The sequence below is a fragment of the Cnephaeus nilssonii genome (assembly GCF_951640355.1).
Source record: "Cnephaeus nilssonii genome assembly, chromosome: 11".
Classification (NCBI taxonomy): domain Eukaryota; kingdom Metazoa; phylum Chordata; class Mammalia; order Chiroptera; family Vespertilionidae; genus Cnephaeus; species Cnephaeus nilssonii.
Genome location: NC_137082.1, coordinates 33736982 through 33761428, shown reverse-complemented (window position 1 = coordinate 33761428; position 24447 = coordinate 33736982). Strand labels below are relative to the sequence as shown.

Here is a 24447-nt window from a genome sequence, read left to right as displayed (position 1 = left end):
AAACTGGGTCAAAGAGGAATAAAGTGCTTGCCTAAGAACACACAACTGACTACAACTCTGGTGCCCTCTCCCCCAGAAATATAAGCTATTATCACAGCCGATGCTAACCAACACGATTTGGATGGCCCTTCAGAGCCCAGACATGTGTCTCGTGTGAGGCAGTGATGGACAAATGAATCCAACAAATGAAATCAGCTTTCCCAACTAGCCGATGGAGGCAGGAGTACACACATGGGGTCTGTGTCTCTGAATGAGGCTCGTGAACAAGTCTGAATAGATAAACTACCTCTCAGAGTCCATCTAGCATGTAAAACATTTCACTATTTTCCCAAGAGCAAAAACACAAAAGCCCTCTCTGTATAGTCTCTCCTGCTTGGAGTTGGGCGGCAGCCCTAAGCAATAAATGTCACCTTTGGTGTTTGACACCCTTGCTGCCCTGCAACCTCTGACCAGTCTGCCCTGACAAAAACAACAAACAAACAAACAAACAAACTCTTCCAAAGGTAACCCGAGGAAAAAGCCCCTGACTGAAGATCTGGGCCTGGCTCTCATGAGAATATCCTTCATCTTCCCGGGATCGAAGACCAGAGAAATCCCAAGATGGTGAGGGATCTGCAGGTATTAATTAGACTTGAATTTTAGAACCAAAAGGCCCAAAAGTCAGACTCTCAGGAGTCATGGGAGCACAGCATCTGGGAGACAAAGAAACTTACAACTATAACACTTTAAGTCTCATGGGATCAGAGATAACATTGGATAGGAAGGGACAAAAGTTGCTTCAAAACAGGGACTCCCATGCATCCCAGGTTTGGGGCATCTTCTGTCTGGTCAGAGGCTTAGCAAACACTCCCTTGTGAAAATATGGTCTGAGGGCTCCAGCTACAGGAGAAAGGCTGGGAGTACAGACCTTGGATACCAACTTGATGGCAAAATTCTACAACCAGGCCCCTGAGGCAAGAGAGCAAGAGAGGAGATGGCAGCCTTCAGAAGGATCCCACCAGGCTAGACAGCCCAGTGATTGTTATAAGACCCTGATGATGCCAGGTTTGTGGCAGGCCACCAACTACCAAGAGACTGAGACCAATGCCATGATGGCTTGGTGAGATGGTGTGGGCTCCGTGCAGGGAATGTGCCCTGTGAGCAGCACTCAGCTGTCTGTGGAACTCTGTGTGGCCCCATGACTGAGAACTTGTATTTGCCAAGTGTTTACAATGGAGGAGAGTGTTCATAGCCCAAACCTTGGAAAGGGGTCAAGAAGTGGGGTCGACAGTGGCTCTGGTGAGGCAGTGGGGATGAGTCTGAGGGCCACTCTGGGGGTCATATGGAAAAGTGGTGAACACCCCCACCCTACCCCTGGCCTCATCTACATTCAGTTAAGGTCACTTTAAGTACCTATGTTAATGAACTTCATTGATTTTTTTAAAATGAGAGAGAGTTGTAGGGTAGTCATGACCTTGTATCAAAACGAGGCTGCTCAGAGTGAAACCGGACAATCAATGGGTCTGGGCTGCCTGTCACTACTTGAGCCAATTAAGTAGAGACAGGGTTGAATCATATATGAGCATTTATTCCAATACTGCCGGCAGGGTGGGAGAGCAGCAGGTCATCCACAAGAATCTGCTCTCTATCTCTCCCTCCCCCATAAACCAGCTGCTTATATTGGGTAGAAGGACAAAGGTTACATGGGGAAGTAGGCAAAAGGGATAAGAATAGGTATGCAAAATGGGCAGTTTACAGGTAATATGGGCGGGGGGTTTGCAAAGACCTGGGGGCTTGTAAAGGGCTGGCACCGCTGGTTAATCTTTCCATGATAAGAGGTAGCTCCCAGATGTGGAGGATGGGATGAATTTCCAGGTGAGCTCCCAGGTCCCGTGTGCAACTCCCAGCCAGGTGGGAATGTACTTTCTTTAATCAGAACAAAACAATGACGGTTAACAGAGCATGATTAATCTATATATATAAAAGCCTAAGTGACCGAATGACCGTTTGACCAGTTGCTATGACGTGCACTGACCATCAGGGGACAGACACTCAACGCAGGAGCTGCCCCCGGTGGTCAGTGCACTCCCACAGTGGTAGCGCCACTCAGCTGACTGACGGATGCCAGATGCCAGGCTCAAGGCTGGTGATTGCAGCCGCTGTGGCAGTGCGCTGCCGAGCAACGGTGGTGGCAGGTGCAGCGGGGCTGGGATGAGCGGGAGCTGCTCGGGGGCCCAGCCCAGGCTCGGGCTCCTCCCTGGCCGCCTGCCGCTTTGAGAGGGAGAAGGCCAGGCTGAGGGACTCCATTGGTGCACGAATCCATGCACCGGGCCTCTAGGATTTCTTATAATTATAGCTGGTCTGCAATATTCTATTTCTGCCCCTGATAAGAGCAGGGTAGACCAAAGGCAGTGGTTGCACTGTTTTGCTGGTGTGAGAAACTCCCAGAAGCATGGGAGCAGGGAAGATGGTCTGGCTCCTAGGAACTTGGAAGTCCTGTACTCTGGGAGATGGACCGTCTTCCGCCCCAGGAAGTCCCTGGTTCTTTTCTCTATCCTTGGCAGCTGCTTCTCTTTTTGGCCTGCTCCTTTGGGGTCAATCCTGGGAGCAGCTCTGGGTGCCAGGCCTGGCTGGAGGGACCAGCTGGGCTGGTGATGTGCTCCAGCCTAGATCAGAACTCGTCCCGAAACTGTGGGGGCCAGTCCATGCCAAAGAAAGAGGATGGCTTCCCCATGAGGTCTCGTTCCCGTTTCACGAACGCGGAGAAGGAGGAGACACAGTTGCCAATAAAGTGGTCAGCTTGGCCAAGGATGTACAGGTCGATCTGGGCCACCTCAGGCTGCAGGCTCACCACTTTCACCTGCAGGAGGAAGGGTAGGGCATTTTAGCCAGGGTGAAGGCCAAGGTGGCCAGCTCAGCCAAGGCCTGCAGCCATATTCCCGGTATTCTTCCCCTGTGTTGAAGTTACAGACACAACAGGAGGTACAGAGAGGATTGAGAGGTAGGGCCGGCATCTAAGAGAAGTGTTGCCCAGCAACTGCCCTGGCCTATCCCCACATGGAATAGCAGCCCAGCACTCTTTTCCCACTGCCAGCCTTAGCTCCAAACACACCACTCATTCACACTCACCTCTGCTTGCTATTTTCCTTTGCCTGGAATACCTTTTCTCTGCCCATTGAAATCCCTACCATACTCTCAAGTCTCAGCTCAAGTTCTACCTTTCTCATGAAGCCCTAGACCAGTGATGGGCAACCTTTTGAGCTTGGTGTGTTAAACTTCGCCAAAAAACTGAGCATAACTCGGGTAGTGTGTCACTTTGAGGAAAAAACATTATTTCGCAAATGTTTCATCCTCAGGAGCAGCAAATGTTTCATCCTCGGCATGCGGCTGCCTCAGCGGCCGCGTGTCATCAGAAATGGCTACGCGTGTCAGCGCTGACACGCGTGTCATAGGTTCGCCATCACTGCCCTAGACTGACAGGCTTGGCTTCCCTCACCAAACTGTGATCTGACCAAGGAGCGCTCCACCCATCCACTTATGTTGCCTGATGCCTCTAGAGCCTAAAATCTTATCCAATTTATTCCCAAGATATTCCCCAAAGGTGAACCCTTCTCTTGATGAAATACCACTTCCTGGCCAGCCACCATCCTCTCTTACCTCTTCACTGGTCTCCTCACTGCCTCTCCTCCTGGCCTCCTTACCACAGTGCAGCCAGAGAAAATCTTTTTAGATACCTCTAACCCCATCATGTCCACTTCAAATGGTGCCCTATTGTTCTTCAGGTAAAGGTGGCAAATCTTTTTTAAAACTATGTTTTTGTTGATTTCAGAGAGGAAGGGAGAAGGAGAGAGAGATAGAAACATCAATGATGAGAGAGAATCATTGATTGGCTGCCTCTTGCACACCCCACATGGGGATCGAGCCTGCAACCCGGGCACATGCCCTCACCGGAAATCAAACCATGACCTTCTAGTTCACAGGTCAACGCTCAACCACTGAGCCATGCTGGCCAGGCAAGATGGCAAATCTTGATTGTGGCCAATAAAGCCTTGTTTAGGCTCCCTTTCCACTTCCTCTCATACCTCCAGCCACTACAATCCAGGCACCCACCTTCCTCAGGACCTTTACATATGCTCCTCCTCCCATTTGGGGTGCTTCTCTTTGCTTGGTTAACTCCTACTTAACCTTCACTCTGAAGCGCAAGTCTCGCCTCCCTAGGGAAGTCCTCCCTCACCCCCCAGTCTAGGCAAGGGTCCTCTGTTCTACACTCTGACAGAACCATGTTCCTTTACTTTGGAGTGCATGTCTGTTTGCAGTTTTCACTCCTTAGTGAGTCTCTGATTAATGTCAGCCTCCTGCACCTGATGGGGGCTGGGCTGTGTCAGTTTGCTTGTCACTGCTGGCTGGAGCCCTCCTCAAGAAGCATCTGTTGACTGGGCAAGTGAATGAATGAGACTCCCCCACTCCCCTACCCATGGCATGTATTATAGTTCTCTGCAAAGTTTCTTTTCTTGAGTCTAGACTGTGAGCCCTGGAGGGTCACATCACCTCTTATTTATCAATATCTCCAGCTCAGCACTGGCCAGGCTTAACGGAGAAGCAAGACCGTCCAGGAGAAAGGGGAGCTGAGGAGTAGAGAAGGGCAAGAACAATGGTGCAGAAACAGGAAATAGAAAATGGCAAAAGGCTCAAGGCATAACAAGTACATTAACTAAAAACTCACAAAAAACTCCCTGGGACTCTCCACATGCTTCAACTTAGTACTGAGATGGCAGTGTGGGCAGAGCTGGGCGGAAAGTGCTTTGCTGTCACACAGAGATTTCTAATGTAACAAAAATCATCATCTTGCTATTTGGATGGTAGCAAAGAAATAATATGAGTTTAATCATGGCTCAAAAACCCCTGAACAATTCCATCCACGCCCTGAAACTTATCCCCTCTGTGTCACACCCATAATTAGCTCTGGCACCTCTTGGGTAAATTCTATTCCTTCCTGGGACTTTGGTTTCCTCAGCGATAAAGCACAGGGGTTGTTGGGTTAGAGGTGCTTCGAGGTCTCCCAGCTCTAATATTCTTCTATAAAGTGGGTGGGTGGGAGACCAGAATGCACTGACTCAGCACTTTTTTGTTTGTTTTGTTAATCCTCACACGAGGATATTTTTCCATTGATTTTTAGAGAGAATGAGAGAGGGAAAGACAGAGAGAAACATGGATGAGAGAGAAACACATGGACTGGTTGCCTCCTGCATGCACCCAACCAGGGCCCAGGTCGGGGAGGAGCCTGCAACCAAGTAACTGGAATCGAACCCAGGACCCTTTGGTCCATAGGCTGACACTTTATCCACTGAGCCCAACCAGCCAGGGCTGACTCAGCACTTTTGTGTCTGAGTAAAAGCCTTGTCTGGGGTAAAAGAAAGGGAGCGAGGGCACTTATTGCTAGAAAGTGAGGGCAGCCTTGCTGGTTTGGCTCAGTGGATAGAGCACTGGCCCGGGTTCGATTGTGGTCAAAGGTATTAGTATATGCCTGGGTTTTGGGCTCGGTCCCCAGTAGGGGGCGTGCAGAGGCAGACAATCAATGATTCTCTCTCATCATTGATGTTTCTATCTCTCTCTCTCCCCCTCTCCCTTCCTCTCTGAAATCAATTGAAAAATATATATCTATACTAACAAAAGCCTAGGTGGTCCTTGCGCCCTCGCGTTACGCCCTCACGTCATCACAAGATGGCTGCCCTCACATAGTCACAAGATGGCCGCCACAAGATGGCTGGCAGGGGAGGGCAGTTGGGGACGATCAGGCCTGCAGGGGAGGGCAGTTGGGGGCGATCAGGTCAGCAGGGGAGCAGTTAGGTGTCAATCAGGCCATCAGGGGAGCGGTTAGGGGGCGATCAGGCTGGCAGGCAGAAGCAGTTAGGGGCAATCAGGCAAGCAGGCAAGCAAGCGGTTAGGAACCAGCAGTCCTGGATTGTGAGAGGGATGTACAACTGCCAGTTTAGGCCCGATCCCTGTGGGACATTCCCCGAGGGGTCCCAGATTGGAGAGGGTACAGGCCGGGCTGAGGGACACCCCCCCCCCCCCCCCCGTCCACGAATTTTGTGCACCGGGCCTCTAGTATATATATAAAAGAAAGTGAGGGGGTTCATTGCCTTTTAAGATCTGCTCAAGCATTTAGGGCTTTCGTTCATTCAGCGTAGTCTTATGGAATGCTTACTATTAATTCAGTCATTTAATGATACACGCTCTTCACGCATACAGTACCAAGCATATACATTCTATTGCTTATTCATATACTGAATACCTACTACTCACAGCTTTTAAAGTATTAATTAAGCACAAAAGACCTTCTCTTTATGCATCAACCCCCAACTTCTACCAATGACAGCTAACTTAACTGAGTGCTTATTTGGTACCAGACAGGTTTAATTTCTTTATATCTGATCTTCGCTAGTACTACTCTTAGTCCCCATTTATAGACAAGGAAACAGAAGCACAGAAAGGCAGTACCTTATGTAAGGCTGCACAGTGAGCAGAGCCCAAGTTCTCTGGCTCCAGAGTCCATGCTCTTCTTTTTTTTTTTTTTAAGATTTTTCAGAGAGACAGACAAACATCAATGTGACAGCAAAACATAATTCAGCTGCCTTGCCGAAACCGGTTTGGCTCAGTGGATAGAGCGTCGGCCTGTGGACTGAAGGGTCCCGGGTTCGATTCTGGTCAAGGGCATGTACCTTGGTTGCGGGCACATCCCCAGTGGGGGGTGTGCAGGAGGCAGCTGATCGATGTTTCTCTCTCATCGATGTTTCTAACTCTCTCTCCCTCTCCCTTCCTCTCTGTAAAAAATCAATAAAATATATTTTTAAAAAAAATTCAGCTGCCTTCTGCATGCCCCAACCAAGGATTGAGCCCACTGCCCGGGCATGTGCCCTGACTGGCAATCGAATTAGCAACCTTTTGGTGCATGAGATGACAGCCAACCAATGGAGCCACACTGGCCAAGGCAAGTCCATGCTCTTGGTTCCTCTGCTACACTGGACCCCTACTGGGGCCCATTCTTTACATCCTTATTCAGCAAACATTTAACAACTGTCTACTATGTGTTAGGCACTCTCCTAGACACTGGTGATGGCAAGGCGGGGTCTCAGCCCTGGAGGAGGTCAAAGCACCTGGCTAGACGCCAAGGAACAGGACAGTCTTGGATCCTGCCTTCAAGGAGCCTGGATGTCCAAGCAAAAGTCTGGTGGCAGGAGGACACAAAGCATGTGTGGGGAACAGCGGGAACACCGGGCACTTTCCCAGATTCCCTTCCTGCTGCACTCCCACAGGGCCCACGCATACCTTCCCTTTGAAGAGCTGCTGGATCTCTGGCACATAACTCTCAGAATCCGTGGCGATGTAGACAGACCGGGCGTTTTGAGTCCACACCCAGAGCTCCACGGCCCGCTTGATTTCCTTCAGGTCTGGGAGGCACATAGTCATGGTGAGAGGGGTCGCTGAGTTGCGGTTATAGCCCACACACTGCGGAGAGGCCATGAAGTGGGAGTCCGCAGTCCCATCCTTCAGCATGGCACAGGCATTCTTCTACGGGGTGGGGTCAGGGGGGCAGAGTTAGAAACAGCAACCGGCCTGGAACCCCAGAAGCCAAAGGTGGTAAGTAGACAAAGGCAGGCTCAACTATGTTTTTTTTAAAGCATCGAGGGAAGAGGGAAATGCATCAAAACAGTAACAGTTGTTTCTGGGTTGTGGGATATTGGCTTTTTATAAAGTTGGTTTTTCTTTGTGGTTTTTTCTTTTTTTTTTCTTTTTTACTGGTTTTACTGCATTATCTGGGACTTCCAGTCGAATTCTGAACCAGGGTGGTGATAATGGGCAGCCTTATCTGATTTCTGACTTCAGTGGGAACAGTTCTGATAGCTCCCATGAAGTACGTGTTTGCTGTGGGTTTCAGAGAGATAGCCTTTATCAAGTTAAGGTGGGTCCCTTCTATTCCTGCTTGGTTAAGAGTTTTTTTAAATCATAAATGAGTGTTGACTTTTCTCAAATGCTTTCTTGGCCTCTGTTGAGATGATTATATGATTTTTCTTCTTTGGGTGTTAATATAGTTAATATATAATTGCATTCCTAGGATAAATTTTACTTGTGTTGCATGGATTTTACTTGCTGATCTCTTACTTAGGATCTGTGCATCTATGCTCATAAGTGAGAATGGGCTATATACTTTTCTGAGTTGACCTTATCTGAGTTTAGTGTTTGTGCTATGTTAGCTTTATAAAAAAATAGTATCTTCTATTTTTTTATGTTCTAAGAAAGTACAGATGAGAACTATCTGTTCTTGAAGGTTTGGCTGAAACTACTCATAACGTGTTCTGGGTCTGGCTCCTTTTCTTTGTGGAAGTGGGGCAGGAAGGGAGTCTAGTGGGTAAATGTGTCATTACCTTCTCAATTAGCTCTGAATGAATTTTGATCTAATTTCAATGTTTTTCAAGTCTTCAATAATGAGCATTTCTAACACATATACATATATTTACCCGCTTACATAAACTAAGGAGACTATATTACTCCTGTTATTTTCACACAGAGGATAATGTGATGAGGCTTCTGTACATTTAAGCAGCCTCCAAATTCAGAGGATGACATCTTCATTTCTTGGGAGCCCCACCCAATCTCCAGAACTTGTTTTTTAATAAGTAGACTATTGACTAAACACTGAGCTGGAACAGAGGACTACTGGACTATGAGTCTGAGCTCTCTGGCTTGCTGCCTGACCCAGAGTCTCGCTTGATACTTCAGTTTATCCATCTCCAAAACCAGGATAAAAATGGCAACTTAGAACAAGAGCTGGCAAGCAAGCTCTTTGGAGCCACATGTTTGACCTGTCTATGGCAGGATCATGAGATACAGTGGGAACTCTCATGTGAGGACTCTATGGTCTTGGCTGGGACTTGGTGCAATGGGTTCAGTGTTCAAACCCCAAGGCATGGGCCCTGCTCAGGGACATGTCCAACCCATCCAGGAGAGGAAGGAGAAAGTTACCCAGTCGGAGCCAATGCGTAGGTGAATAGCGACATAGGGCCGGATGAGGTGGGTGCGGATCAGGGCCTCTCCTGTCTTCACCATCTCATTAGACCATACCATGTACTTCTGCAGTGGCCTATGCTCTTCCCGGACGGGGAACTGGGCTGGGGCCCCTGGCAGGGCCAGCACTGGATGTTCCTTTGGAGAAAATCTAAGACCCAAGACACAAAGAGGGGAAGTCAGACAGAATGCACAGAGAGCCTGGCTATCACCCCCACGGGAAAAGGGATGGTGTTGCACCATGTCCTAGAGACTCTGTTCAGAGGCCCCTTTAACATGCAAGAAGCATGAGAGGTTGTGAAACCCCAACGGGCTGATAAGAAACTGTGGCGGCGGCGGCGGCAACAGGCACAAAATGCAATACTGTCCCGCCGCCTGGAATTTACAACCTTCTTTGCTTGTTTAACAATTAAAATTTTCCAGTAGAGCATTCCAATCTTTTTTATATCATGTTGGCTTCCAATCTGTGGTGTGGTAATTCACTCCAGGGTGTGGTGTCTGGACGGAGCCTTGCCCTTTTACCCACATGGCGGGATTGGGATGTGCAGCTGCTTCCAGAGGGCAATGCACAGGCCACACTCACAGGGAATATGTACCCTGAATAAGCTCATTCACTCAACACTTCACACATATTTACTGATTGCCTACTATGTGCTGGAGCCCAGGGGAGAACAAGACAGGCATGGTCCTTGCCCTCATGGAAAGCACCAGAGTTCTACAGATGCCCATCATCAGACCTCCCTCAAAGGCTCTTCTCCACCCTGTACACGACGCACCTTGTAACTACTTCAACCTGTCTTTTCTGCTGGACTCACGCTTCTGAAGGGAATGCCTCCATGTGCTCAGAGCAGAGTCTGGAACACATAAGAGCTCTACTAAGACTTGCTGACTGAATGGATGAGGAGCAAACCTGTGTTCCCCTCCTGAGCTAAGCCCAGACCTATCCCAGCAACATGAAACACTCTGCTATCCCATAAACTGTCACATGCTAGATCTCTGCAGCTTCTTCCCTCTGCCTGTAATGCCTTCCTTCACTAGCCAAAATCCTGTTCTTAAAATTATGAAATAGGCACAGCACTCTGGAAAAGGGTTTGGCAGTTTCTTATAAAACTAGACATGCAACTACTATACAACCCAGAAATGAAAACCTATGTTCACACAGGAACCAGCAGATGAATGTTCAGAGCAGCTTTATTCATAAAAGCCAAAAACTGGAAACTCAGATGTTGTTCAGTAAGTGAATGCTTAAACACACTGTGCTGCATCCAACCAAAGGAATACTATAGCGATAAAAAGGAACAAACTATTGATTCAGGCAACAACTTGGACAGATCTCAAGGGAATTACGCTGAGTGAAAAAAGCCCCAATCCCAAAAGAATACATACTGTATGACTCCATTTATATAACATTTTAAAAATGACAAAATGGAGAAGAGAACAAAAATAAAGACTAGATTAGTGGTTGCCGGGGGCTAGGGTGTGTGTGCAAGTGTTTATGAATATTTAGGGAGGTAGGTATTGTTATAAACTGGCCACACAATGATCTTATGTAGAGCTGTTTGATATCTTGATTGTGGTGGTGGATACATGAGCCTACACTCATGATAAAATTGAATAGAACTAAATACACACACACACACACACACACACACACACACACACACAGAAGTGAGTACAAAATGAGAAATCTGAATAAGATGGGTGGATTGTGTCAATGTCAACATCCTGATTATAATACTGTACTATATATAGTTCTGCCAAAATTTATCATTGGAGGAAATGGGCAAAGAGAACATGGGATCCCTCTATATTATTTCTTATAACTACATATGAATCTACAATTACCTCAATAAAAACTTCACTTAAAAATTACAAAATATTTCAAACAATACAGGAAAAAACAGAAAATAATCCATACACCTAGAACCCAAATTAGCAGCTATTAATACTTTGCTTCAGATTAAGAATATACATACACCTAAATAAAAGCTCTATTTTATCATGTCTTTCCCTTCTTATTCTTCCCAGAAGATAATGTGGTTTTATGCATGATTACACTTTTACTACTGATATAAAAAGGTATTATATTGTGTGCTTTTTATGAAGTGTAATGGTAAAAGCACGAGCTGTTGAACCTGATGGCCTTGTTCTAGAATGCTGACTATGTCACTCGTTAACTTGAGCAGGTGACTTAACCAAGTTAGAGCTGATAATAGAGCTGATAATAGTGCCTACATCATAGGGCTGTTCAGACGATTAAATGGATTAATACAAGCGAAGCATTTAAAACAGTGCTTGGCACATAGAAAGTTGTAAGAAAATTCTGACTATCATCATCATCATCATCATCATCATCATCATCATATCACCACATTGCAGGTAACCTATTTCAACTTTTTCAAACTTCAACTTTATGTTTTAGAGATTTGGCCATATTGATCATGTAGATCATGTGATCCTGTTAACTTCTCTTGAAGTTTTCTATTTTGCACGAATAAACTGTGAGGTACCCATCTAGTCCCCTCCGGCTGGACAGGGAGGTTGCTCCCATCTTTCACTCCTACAACAGTGCTGCAATGAACATGCTACTTTCTTCATGCCCAACCCAAACACCTCAAATGCCAAACTTCCAAGACTTGTCGCCACTCCCAAGCTTCGGTTCCCTGTTCCCTCTTCTTCTTTGATGCCTTTTGCACACTGATGTGCTCAACAACCATTTTACCTGCTCTACCATCAGCCCATGAGGGCAGGGGCACAAGCAGTCTTATTCACCATGATTCCCACACACTCTCCTCGAGGGCCAGTGCTGAGGAAGTAACACACAAGTGTTCATTGACAGCCTGGCGCTATATAACACTTGTCTTGTCAAATAGTATTGAATATCTCATGTAATTTATTATGCATATCACTTTCACACCATTGTAAAGTAAAAAATCCTAAGTCAAACCATTGTAACTGGAGACCATACATACATGTGAATCCTTTATTAAGCCTTATTATCTGACAATATTCCAACTACTTTGAGTATGTTAATTCATTTGATTCTCATATGAGCCCTGTGAGGTAAGTAGTATTGTTCTTCTTATTTTACAGATGAGAAAATTGAGGCACAGAAAGGTTAAATAACATGCTGGAATTTAAATGCAGGCAGTCTGCTCCAGAAACTATACTCTTAACTACTACAACTCACTCACACCCTGGTCAACGAGCACCTCAAAAGCTGAGTCTGGCCCAGCCAGCGTGGCTCAGTGGTTGAGCTGGACCCAAGAGGTCGCTGGTTCCATTCCTAATCAGGGCATATGCCTGGACTGTGGGCTCGATCCCCAGTAGGGAACGTGCAGGAGGCAGCCGATTAATGTTTCTCTCTCAGCGATGTTTTTATCTCTCTTCCTTCTTCCTTTCTCTTCCTCTCTCTAAAAAATCATTAAAAAATATGAAAATTTAAAAAAGCTGAGTTTGTGGCATATTCTTTTTTTGTTGTTATTAATCCTAACCCGAGGATATTTTTTCCATTGACTTTTAGAGAGAGTGGAAGGGAGGGGGAAAGACAGAAAGAAACATCAATGTGAGAGAGACACATTGATTGGTTGCCTCCCACACATGCCCCAACTGGGGCCAGGGATCAAACCTGAGACCCATCAGTCCAAGGCCCAATGCTCTAACTATTGAGAAAACTGGCTAGGGCTATGGCATATTCTTTTGATTCCCAGCCCCTAGTACAGGCCTCAACACACAGTAGGTACAATAAATATTTTTTGAATAAATGAATGAGAAGAATTCAGGGATCTCACCAGAAAGACCAGATCACGCTGTTAGAAGTGAATAAGAACTGAGCACCTATTCTAGGCCAGGTCCTCAGCTAATCTCCTTTCAGATGCCACCTCAAAGGATTACAAAAGGAAAGCAAAAGTTTGTGATCTCCCAGAGAGCTGAAACATGAGGATAAAACCAGGATCTGCACCCTCCCTGCCCTCTTGGAAAGACCCTGCTGCTGACCCTTGGTGAATTCCATCCCCTCAACAGCTCCCAGCTGTCCCAGTGGGATGTCACCTCTGACCTGACAAGCAGCAAGAGACCAAGACTGATGTGCTCATTTGCTTCCAGTGAGGGAGGAGAGTGTTGCTTGAAAGAGTTTCACCAGCTCCATCTGCCCCCTGACTGTTCACCCTCGGTCAGGCCCTTAGCCTGGCCACTGTCCAGCTAAAGGAGGTTTTCTTTCCTGCTGGCTGGGTGCAGTTAACCTCTGGGGTTCTTCATTACCACGCCTACTCTACTGAGAGCCCCAAAAAGCTGGGGTTTCTCTATGCACAGCATCCACTCATGTGCCCAGTGTACATCTGTGTGTGTACACCAGTAGATGTTCACCATGCTGAGTGCAGAGGATGCAGGGATGTCCCTGCTATGAAGAATGACCTTTTCTTCCAGCTATTAGTATGGCTGGCTCCTTCCCATTTTTCAGGTCTCAGCCCTGACAATTATATATCACCTGTTTATCTTCTCTCAGGGGGGCTGTGGCTGGAGAGAATGATAAGCTACATGCTCAAATACCTGTTATCTTCATGCCACAAGAATGGGCCAGCATGATGGAACATAGCCTTCCAACAACAAACAGCAAATGTGCAAAATGTCAGTGGAATTAAATCTACACCCGGGTATTCACAGACTCAGAACCAGCAGAGCCCAGAAACCAAGTAGTGGTGAAGAAATACCTCTTACCCTCTTCTTCCAGAACTCAACTTCAACCAGAAACCCTCTTGTATGTTACCCAAAAGTTTGTACCCAACTGTGCCTGGACACACGGCAGCCCAAAACAAAGACACTTCACAGTACTTTCTGTAGCTAGGTATGGCCATGTGCCTGACTACTGGCCAATGAGTTGTAAGCAAGTTGTACTCAAGGTGAAGATGTGGCCATCTTCTGCTCCTTCTGTCCTTCCAGCTAACTAGGGCAAGGATGTGATGGCTGAAGCTTTGTCAGTCATCTTAGCCCAAGGGGTGACACTACGGATAAAAGCCAGTGCTGGGATGGCTGAGTAGGGAAATGGAGCCTAATTCCTGATGACACAATGGCGCTGCCATCCAGCCAGGGTTGCACACCCCAGCACTTAAAAATAACGTTTCTATTGATTTTAGAGAGGAAGGGAGAGAAACACTGATGAAAGAGAAACATTGATCAGCTGCCTCCCACATGCCCCCCACTGGGGGATTGAGCCTATAACCCTGGCACGCGTCCTGGCCAGGAATCGAACTGGCGACCTCCTGGTGCCATGGGATGACACCCAACCAACTGAGCCACACTTGCCAAGACTATCCCAGTACTTTTTTTACCGAAGAAAATAATAAACTTTGCCCTGGCTGGAAAGCTCAGTTGGTTAGAGCGTCGTTCTGATATGCAAAGGTTGTGGGTTCAATCCCGGGCCAGGGCATATAAAGTCAACCAATGAATGCATAAATAAGTGGAACAACAAATTGATGTTTTCTCTCTCTCTAATCAGTAAATTTAAAAAAAGAGAAAAAATAAACTATCCTTTAAACTTGCTGTTATTTTGGATTTTGTTACATGTAGCCTGAAAGATCTAGACCTGTGGCCATCCATCCAAACTTTCGGGTGATATACAAGAGGGTTTCTGGTTGAAGGGGGTCAGGGGGAAGAACTGAGCCCCTCCAACTAGGCCCCCATTGCCGCTCCCATGGCACTAGGGGCACTTCTCAAGAACTCCAAGGAATAGTTTGAAAAACCACTGACCTTGCTCACCCCTTCATTTTACAGATGGAGGACTGCAGCCAAGAAGGGAAACAATCTGCTGAGGCACACAGTGAGCCAGGGAACCCATATTCTTACCCCCAAAGGACAATTTTCTACAACGAGCAAGTGTCCACTATTTTATTTTATTTAAAACAAATTTAATTGATATTTTTAGAGACAGGAAGGGAGAAAAGGAAGGATTGGGGGGGGGGGGGGGGAGATCAATGTGAGAAACATCATTTGGCTGCCTTCTGTAGGCTGACTGGGGAATCAAACCTGCAATTCAGGTATGTGCCCTTGATTGGGAATCGAACTGGCAACCTTTTGGTTCTTGGGATGACACTTAACAGCCATTCTGGCCAGGCAGCTTCCACCTTTTGTCCCTTGGGACACTCACTCCTGGGGTGCACCCTCTCAGAAGCCGGCTACCATGCCATGCTCTCAGAGTCCAAGCCACAGGGAGAGGTCAAGTGTATGAACGCCAGCTGACTGCTCCAGCCTTTGGGAGGTGGTTAGGTTTAGATGAGCTCATGAGGGTGGAGTCCTCGTGATGGGATCTGTGCTCTTATAAGAGACAGAGAGCTTGCTCTCTCTCCAACATGTTTGGATACAGCAGGAAGGCAGTGCCTGCAAGCCACGAAGTCCTCACCAGAACTCGACCATATTGGCACCCTGATCTCAGACTTCCCAGCCTCCAGATCTATGAGAAATAAACATCTGCTGTTTAAGTCCCCCAGTTTGTGGTATTTTGTTAGAGCAGCCCAAGCTGATAAAGACAAGGTCTCAGCCCTGCCAATCACACATCCCCTGTTATGCCTTTCGGGACGATCTTATGTAAAAGTATTCACTGTCTCCCCCATTAGACTCACCTCCATCAGGGCAAGGGCCTTAACTGCCTTATTCTTGCCTGACTGCCCAGCATCCATACCAGTGCTTGACACTCAGGAGGTACTTCGTAAATGTGCTTCTCAAATTGCCTCCAGGGACCTCATCTTCTCTATTAGTCTCATTTTCCTAAAAATTTGGCTTCCTCAAGCCGTCACACAACTCCTACACAACTCAGTGAACTACAACAAGACTGTGGGGCAATAAAAAGGTGTTTCAGCAACATTCCTCGACTAATGCATTCATGCAGCACTGTCCCTTCTTTTCCAACCAGGATTGTGTGCTTTTTCTGGCTTTCTGGAATTTGCTTTTGGAGCTGCTTTTAGAGCTGGTGTCATATTTTCTTTTTTCCTGGCATTTTGTGATAAGGGGCAAATCTCTATCCATTCAGGGCAGGTCTGCCTTCTGGTAATAGCTCCAAGTTCTTCAGAGCTGAATGGGGAGAACCAAGTAGGTGATTAAATGGGACTGCACTACCTGGATTAACAATGAGGGGGATTAGAATTTGCCATAACTGAGTAGCTCATGAACTAGCTCTGAAGGTAAGTTCCAAATAGGAATTGACAGCTATTAAAGGCATAGCTGTTTCCCCACGGAGTCAGGCTGCCTGGATTCAAACCCCAGACTGTCACTTCAGGCTGTGTGATCGTGGGCAAGTGACTTGACTCCTCTCTTCTTCAATTTCCTTACCTGCAAAGCACACATGACAGTAACACCTGTCCCAAGAGGCTTGTGGAAGGATTAAGTGAATTATTACCTTAGAAGTCTTAGAACAGTATCTGGCATATAGTGGGCACTAAATAAATATTAGTGCTTATTACCTATTAAAGGCTTACATACAGACTGTATGTCCACTCAACAGCTGCATTACCGTGGGCAAGTTATTTAACCTCCCTGGGCTCAGCTTTCTCACCTGTCAAATGAAAATTGACCATAATACCACTTCATGAAGTTCCTCAAAGGCTTACATAAAATAAAACTTGTGAATAATAATTGTAATAGCTAAAACTGGTTGGCCCTCTACAATCTGCCATACACTCTATACACTATAGGGCAAATACCATCGTGCTCCTTCCATTAAACCAAGGAGGAAACACAGGCGAGACAGCTAGAGTGATTTACTCAATCACTTAAGAGGCAGGGCTGGGTCGGAGCTCAAGCCTGTCTTATCCTGAGCCTATGCTTGTTTCTCTACGTCAGTCTACCTTTACCCACTAAATGCCAAGTGCTATGACCACGCATGAATTCATAAGCTTCTTATAGCTCCTAACCCAAGTCTGACTTCTAAGCCCGTGCTCTTTCTTGCCACACCATAGCATCAAGGGCAAGCACACTATGTTAGTTATCATTATAACTAGACAGTAGCTAGCTGAAGGCTGAGGCTGGGTCTTCCTCATTTTTATATGTCACCTCTGGCCCTTGAGTACTATGTCTCATACATGACAGACGCTCTATAAATACCTCCTGGCCTGTGCCTATGCCCTGCTAACCTATTTTTTAAAATAGGGCCTACTGGAGGGCAACTAATAAAACACATCCAATTATTATCAGGATGACATCATTCCTCAGTCTGCACCTAAAGTTGTTCTTCTTCTCTAGAAGCTGCTTCCAATTTTCACCTTGTTAAGAAGAAGGTAACAGGGGAGTGATTCTCACGCCTAGAGGAGGAAATCAAGATTCATGTGACTGCACAATATTCTTTTTATGACATTCTTTATCGGCTGATAAACTCTTGCTCAACCTCGTGGCAGGTCAACGTTCCACTGTGTCAGGCATTGAGATGGGAACAGATCACACAGGATCCTGAGTTCAGCAGACAGAACAGCTGCACCTTTGGTCTCATATATCAGGGTGTGGTAGAGGGGGAGAGGGCCAGGAAGGTGCTGAATGCCCAGGGGCTCCATACCTCTCCCCACACCCAGCAATGCTGCCCCCTCCAAGTACCTCTGGATCCACTGGTCTTTGTAGGAGGCGCTGTAGGAAATGCCCGAAAAAAGCTCCGACTTGTTGAAACTCACATGAAACTGATCCCAAAATGGGCCAAAGGGGTTTCCTTCCTGCAGGAAGACAGTGGTCAGAGGCTTACTGAAGGGGAAGGAAAGCCAACTGGGGATGGGGCCAAGGAATTGTGGCTGGGGAACTCTGGGCGATTTTACTCAAGCCGAAACACCCTTGTAGGATGGCCCATAGGAATGTCAGTTTGTAATTCCTGGCGTGGGGCCCGAGGAGGGCAGTTCCACCTTCAGTGTGGTTTCTAGCAGGAGGCATTCACCAGTGTCTGAAGGAGTCTTTCCCGCTCACATGCCACATCCGTTGACCCTGTAGCATGGATGTGGATCTGGGGAGGAAGTGGACCGTGGATATGGGACCATGAATTAGAGCTTCAAGAGACTTTTAAGATCAGCTAATCCAATGCTGCTACTTTTAATATGGAAACTAGGGCCCAGACAGGAAAAGACACTTGCCCAAACTCATACAGCAAGTGAGGGCAGTGTTAGGACTATAATCCGTCTCCTTTCTCTCATTTCAAGCCTCCGCTAACCACCCTCCCCAGACTTTAGCTTAAGCACTGAAAGACATATTGAGGACTGTCTTATTCCCAAAGTGCCAGGAATTTACAGGTTTACAATTTGTACTGATAGAATATAACAGCTTCTCATTAACCTGCTGAAGACAGGAAAGTATACAACTTAGGAGAGTGGACAATGGGGTCAATTTACCTAGGGTTGAATCGTGGCTCCACCACTTGTTTGCTATGTGACCTTGGTCAAAATACTGAATCTCTCTGTAGCACTCAGTGTCCTCTCTATAAAATGGGGATGTTAATAGTACTTTCCTCATGGAGCAGTTTGAAGATTAAGTGGGTTAATATGTGTAAAGCTCTTAGCATGGCACGGCATATATTAGTGCTATGTGAGCATTAGTTGTTATTACTGATGTGGCACTTTACAGTTTACAAGCGCTCTTACACCCTGGCTCTCATGATACTGTACGAGTGAGACAGAGAAAGGACTGTCATCTTTGTTTTATAGGTAGAAATAAAGGCTCAGAGGAAGCAAAGTCCGCTGCCCAAAGTGACACCACTGACATATGAGACTTAAATTTCCATCTTTCTATTTTATGCCCTTCTGGTGCCTTCCCCAACAAGAGCCATCACGCAGTGTCTCATGGGCCTAGAGAACACCGATCAGGCAGAAAGGGCCCCCAGGTCCCTAGGACTCACCTTCATGGGGCATGTCTTCTTATCAGGGCTTCTCTGGGCTGCCACTTCAAAGCAGTATGCTACCCGCTTCTCAGGGGGCCAATGGGTGGGGGCCAGCTTCTCCATGAAGTCCTCCAGGCTGATGACCCGATGGTAGGCCTTGAGGGGCGCCAGTTTGAAGTACTTCTGGAAGGACACATGGACCTATAGAAAAAGGGGGAAACAGAAGGGCAGGGACAAGATATCTGTAAAGAACAAAGAGTAATTTCCCTTGGGTTAGAAAATGCCTACTGATCTCTAAGAAAAAAGAGAAATGATGCAAGAGAAAACATGGGCAGAGGACAGGAGTGAACAACTCACAGCAAAGAAAACCCAATTAGCCAATACACTCAAAAGATGTGCAACTTCACTAGTAATTAGGGAAAAGCAAATTACAACAATAAGGCATTACTTCTCACCCATGAGATTAGGAAAAATGTAAAAGCTTAACTCTAATTATTGGAAGAGATGTGAGGAAAGGGGCATTTTCGCACTTGGCTGGAGTAGCAGTGTACATTTTGGAACAACCACTTGGGAATGTAATCTTGAAGCATCTAATAGAGTTTAAATTGCTCCTTCCACCACCTCGAGGTATTTGCCCTAAAGAAATTCTCGCACTTTGCACCAGGAGATGGGTACAAGGACTCTCCAATATAGGAAAGAACTTGGAAGAGTCACACCAAAGGCACTAAATCCAAGATAGTGGTTGCCTTAGGGGTGGAGAGAGGGGTTGGGATTAGCCTCAAGAGCCAAGAGAGATTTTATCTTTTATCTGTAGCAAAGATGAGAAACTGTTAACTATTATCACTTTTAGTGGTAGATACATAGGTGGTGATATTAATCTGTTTTTTTCTGGATTAAAAAGAATTTCTTAAAACACCAGGGAATAAAATTTAGACTTTATACTATAGGTCAGGGTTCCCAAGCATGTTCCACTAGTTTAGGTGGGTAAAAGATTCTGCAATAAAAAGACACCAGAGTTAAACAGGCTTGGGAAATACTGTATTAAGCTGGTTTCCTTACTCTAGGACTTTTCAGGGCCTTAAATATGCTAGTGTGCATTCTGAATCCCCAATTTTGGGGAGACGGGAACTTGATAATAAAATTTCCCAAAGTGATTTAACCACCGCACACTTCTTGTATGAGCCATTGGCGTTCCAAGGAACAGATTTTGGGAACCCTAACTATTAGCAACAAGATCTTGCTGGGCGATTTTAAGCAGAAATAATATGAGATTTGCCTTTTTGAAAGATCACTCTGGTGGCGGAGGAGAGAACGTATCTATGGTAAAATTAAAGGGGGGAGTTAAGAGGCTACTCAAATGGTCCTTTTGTTTGTTCAAGTATTCATTCAACATATATTTCTGAGCATCACACATAAGTCCAAGTGAAGGTGGAGAAATGGAAATTCTAGAAGATGTAAAAGAAAGTGAAGGAGAGAGCAAAGCATTTAGGATAACTTATAGATTCCTGGCTTGGTATCCAGATGAATGAAGGTGACACACATTAAGGCTTGGAATATAGGAGGTAACACAGGTTTAAGGGGAAAAATGCCAAGTTCTGGCTTTGAAAATTTGAGATATCGGTGGAACATTCAAGTAGACTCAAAGGCCTAGGAGTTGGAAACAGAGGCCAATGGTCAGAGGAGAGTCTGGGCCACAGATAAACTTGGAAGGTACATGGAGAATAGTGAAAGCCACAAGAGCCAACAGAAATTTATAGCCAAGCAAATAACAGTAATAATAGCAACTAAGATCTATTGAGTGCTGACTTAGCACCAAGTGCTGTACTCATTACAATTTCATGGATTCGCCCATCTAATTCTAAGAGGAGGAATATAACCATCTCCAGTTCACTTATGAAGAAACCCAGGTGAACTCATCTGCGGTCACATAGTTAATAAGAAAACAGAAAGAGAAGACTCACCAACATTTAAACAGTGGGCAGAGATACAGCAGCCCCCGATATAGTGCAAAAAGAAAAATGCTGAGAGGTCAGGCTTGAAACAAGAACAAGCTGTGTCTTGCAAGCCAGGGGAGTAATGTTCAGGAAGGAGAGAGGCTCACAAGGCCAGGTGCCACCAGGAGGTCAGTTGAGATAAAGACTGGATTTGGCAGTTCTGGGATCCTGGGACCTCTGTGAGAACGGTCCCAGTAGGTAAGGGGAGCCTAACTGGGGCAGGGTAAGTAACCTGTAGACAGCAAGAAGTGAAGACTCCAAAAGACTTGGCTGAGAAGACAAGGTGAGAAAAAGAGGAGGATGCACGGGCAATGTCTAAATTACAACAGTGGATGCAAAAAAAATCAGAACATCAATGACTCCTGGTTACTGAGGACTTCTTGTGTTCTAAGCACTTTATATTGTTGAGTTCAGTTGATTCTAAGAGAGAGACATACAACGTTCAAGGCATGCCACAATCACTAACTCAAATTAGGAAGGTAGCAACCATTATTATCAGCCTATTTTAAAGATGAGGCAGCCAAGACACAAAGAGATCAAGCACCCTGCCCAGTCTACACAGCCAGTAAGTGGCCATGCCAGGTTATGATCTCGGGTACTCTGGCTTTTAACCTTTGTTAAAAAAAAACACCTCTCTAACTACAGAAAAATAAATCCTATGCAAAGAAAAGACTATAAAAATGAAATACAATGTTTTATACATACTAAATATAATTTTTAAAGTTTATTGAAAACTTGTAAAGTCAATTCATTAAATATTAATTCAGTTACTACTGCCAGACCCTTGGGGATACAGTGTGAACAAAGACAGACACAGCACAAGTGGAAGACACAAAGAATAAGCAAGGAATTAGAAGATGCTGAGCATCACTAAGCCCAGGGATCCCCTGATGGGATGAAAGGTGGTGTTGGAGTCTGGGTTGGTGGCCTTGGACACGTTATTTTTAAAAATATATATATTTTATTGATTTTTACAGGGAGGAAGGGAGAGGGATAGAGAGCTAGAAATGTCGATGAGAGAGAAACATCAACCAGCTGCCTCCTGCACACCCCCCACCGGGGATGTGCCCGCAATCAAGGTACATGCCCTTGACCGGAATCGAACCTGGGACCTTCCAGTCCGCAGGCCGACGCTCTATCCACTGAGCCAAACCGGTTTCGGCCTGGACACGTTATTTAACTAACCTGTGCTTCAGTTTATCTTTCTAAACAGATAATAGCATCCGTCATCTTTGACGAATGGGATGCACAAAGGGTGGGGTCAACAAGGTCTGGAAATGAATGGGGCTTTAGGTTCAGGTCACAGGCTCTAGAATCAAACACCTGAGAATTCCAGCTCTACTATTCACTTGTGTCACCTCGGGCAATTCACCTAATCTCTCTAAGTCAGTTTCCTCATAGGGATGTGATGAAGGAGAAAAGAGCTAATCTTCATGCAGTGCTCAGAACAGTACCTGGCAGACAGCAGGTGCAGGATCAATATTATTGTATTCCAGGGAAGACAGTTCTGGGTGGCGGTAGGGCAAGCACAGAGCGGTGGGAGGTAAAGCCCGGGGGACTTGGGAATCGAGCAGAGGCGAACAGGATTGGGAAAGGGTGGACAAGGGCCAAGGTCAGTGGGAGGTACTCACATTGGTAAATGGAGGCTTGTGATGTTGGTACTCAATCCAAGGGGGTACAGCTAGGGTGCGGTTCAATAGCTTTGCAAATGCAAGGGAGCCCAAGAAGTGATCAGCCTGGTTCCCGAAGCGCCCTGGATGGTATATTGGGAGAGGTGAGGCCTGGGGCATCACGGGCATGAGGAATGCAGGGCTCATAAAGGATGCAGAGCCAGGGTTGGGGAAGGCCAGGGGAGCTGCGAGTGTGGGGTCAAGTCTAGATGCCTAACAGTTAGGCCCTTCAGGCCCTGTCCCTTCTGCCTCAGCCACTCCAAGTTCCCTTCTGTTTCCCAAACATGCTCTACACTTCGACTCTACACAGCCTCAACCCAAGCCTTTGTTTTTTGCTGTTCCCTCCAAGAGTGCCTTTTCACCTCTATCTTTACTCACCTACGAAAGGGGCAACTCCAGTGCTTCATTCTCTGGGATCCTTTCACCTACCCTCTGCCATTACTCAGGCCCCTCCTCTGCTTCCCATCTTGGATTTCAGTTACCAGTTCTTCACTTATCCTAGAAGGTCCTTTCCCATTTTCTGACCTTTATAGTGGCTGTTTCCTCACCCTGTGAATGCCTCGGGGCAAGGACCCTCTCTGATTTTTTTTTGTTATCCCTAGCATGGCATCCGTTCATACATCCCACAAATATTATTGAGAAGCTACAATGTGCCAGGCTGTCTGCTAGGTGATAGAATACAGGAGTGAGCAAGAAGGGCAAGGTCTCTGCTCTTAAGGTACTCACAGACCAGGTAGGGAGACATTAGATGTGTAAATATATAGTGATAGACTTGTATAATTTCAAGAAGGAATGGAAAAAACTTTGGTGATGAACAGTAAGAAGTAGATTATTTCGGTTGAGGTCAGCGAAGTCCTTTCTGGTGACATTTAAACTGTGATCTGAGGATGGGAAGGAGTTGGTCTGGCAGAAGTGAAGAGGAGGGTGATCCAGGTGTAGGGAACAGCACAGGCTGCAAGACCCGAGTATGTGTGAGGAATAGAAAGGGGTGAGTGTGCAGTTGGAGGATCTGGGAAAGGAGAAGGGTGTGATGAAGATGGGCAGAGGTCCAAATTATCATGGTGAGGGGTCTGGAGGATTAAGGCATGACTTTTACAGTGATGGTCCACCATCCCATTTAAACTGCATCCCTCCGCTGGCCATTAGATCCTTCCTTACCTTTCTCTACATTATTTTCCCTAAGTAATATGCAATTACTTATTATTTTAAATGTTTATCTTTTATTGACTGTCTTTCCCAACTAAAATGGAAGCTCTACAAGGCCATGGGGTTTTCTGTCTTATTGCCATATCCCTAGAGCAGAGCACAGGGCTGGGCACAGAGTAAGCACCGGGTAGATATTTGTCGAATGAATGAAAGAATCGCCCAGAGTCCCTGTTGAGTCAGTGGCATCAAGTTGTGGCCCACTAACGCCATTTACTGGGCTCCAGGCTAGCTTAGACCTTGCGCAAGACATGTAACCTCTCCTGGCCTCAGTTTTCTCATCTGCTGCCAAACAGAAGGTTGGACACGGAGGCCCCTCGGTGCCCACGGCTGGGTTCTCTCTTGGACCTGTCAGTTTAGGACTGTGATAGGAGGCCCGGGGCGCTTCCGAGGCGTGGCTTCGCCTCTCGGGGCTCAGTTTCCTCGTTTGAGCAGAGGGCTCGGGAGGCCTTACCCATGCATGGGCAGTAGAGCAGGTAGCCGGCCGGATCCCAGGAGCCCGCGGGCAGCCCCGGGAGCGGCAGCAGGAGCAGCAGGAGAGACGCACGCAGCGGCAAGGCCCGCCACGCCATTGCGGCGGCGCCCAGGTCGGCTCCCGAGCCCCAGCGCGCGAGGCGCGCAGGCGGAGAGAGAAGGAGGGGCGTGAGCGTCCGCCCCGCTCCCGGCGGTCCCCGCGCGTCGCCCGCGCACCGCCCCGGCC

General features: G+C 46.6%; 1 protein-coding gene across 1 annotated transcript; it reads right to left on the bottom strand.

Moving 5' to 3' along the window:
* Positions 1-1546: 1546 nt before the first annotated feature.
* Positions 1547-24410, bottom strand: POFUT1 (protein O-fucosyltransferase 1). Its single transcript, XM_079783378.1, has 7 exons — positions 24202-24410; positions 22506-22627; positions 18899-19081; positions 17620-17732; positions 9004-9196; positions 7309-7551; positions 1547-2839 (listed from the first exon to the last, which is right to left on the bottom strand). The coding sequence occupies exons 1-7, from the start codon at positions 24317-24319 to the stop codon at positions 2651-2653; spliced, it is 1161 nt and encodes a 386-aa protein (XP_079639504.1). The 5' UTR covers positions 24320-24410; the 3' UTR covers positions 1547-2650.
* Between the last annotated feature and the right edge of the window lie 37 nt (positions 24411-24447).

Coding starts and splice junctions, on each gene's coding strand:
- POFUT1 (XM_079783378.1), bottom strand. CDS start 24,319: ATGGCGTGGCGGGCCTTGCCGCTGCGTGCGTCTCTCCTGCTGCTCCTG. Junction 22,628..24,201: donor GCTCTACTGCCCATGCATGG/GTAAGGCCTCCC, acceptor TATACCATCCAG/GGCGCTTCGGGAACCAGGCT. Junction 9,197..17,619: donor AAAGACCAGTGGATCCAGAG/GTACTTGGAGGG, acceptor CTTGGGTCTTAG/ATTTTCTCCAAAGGAACATC.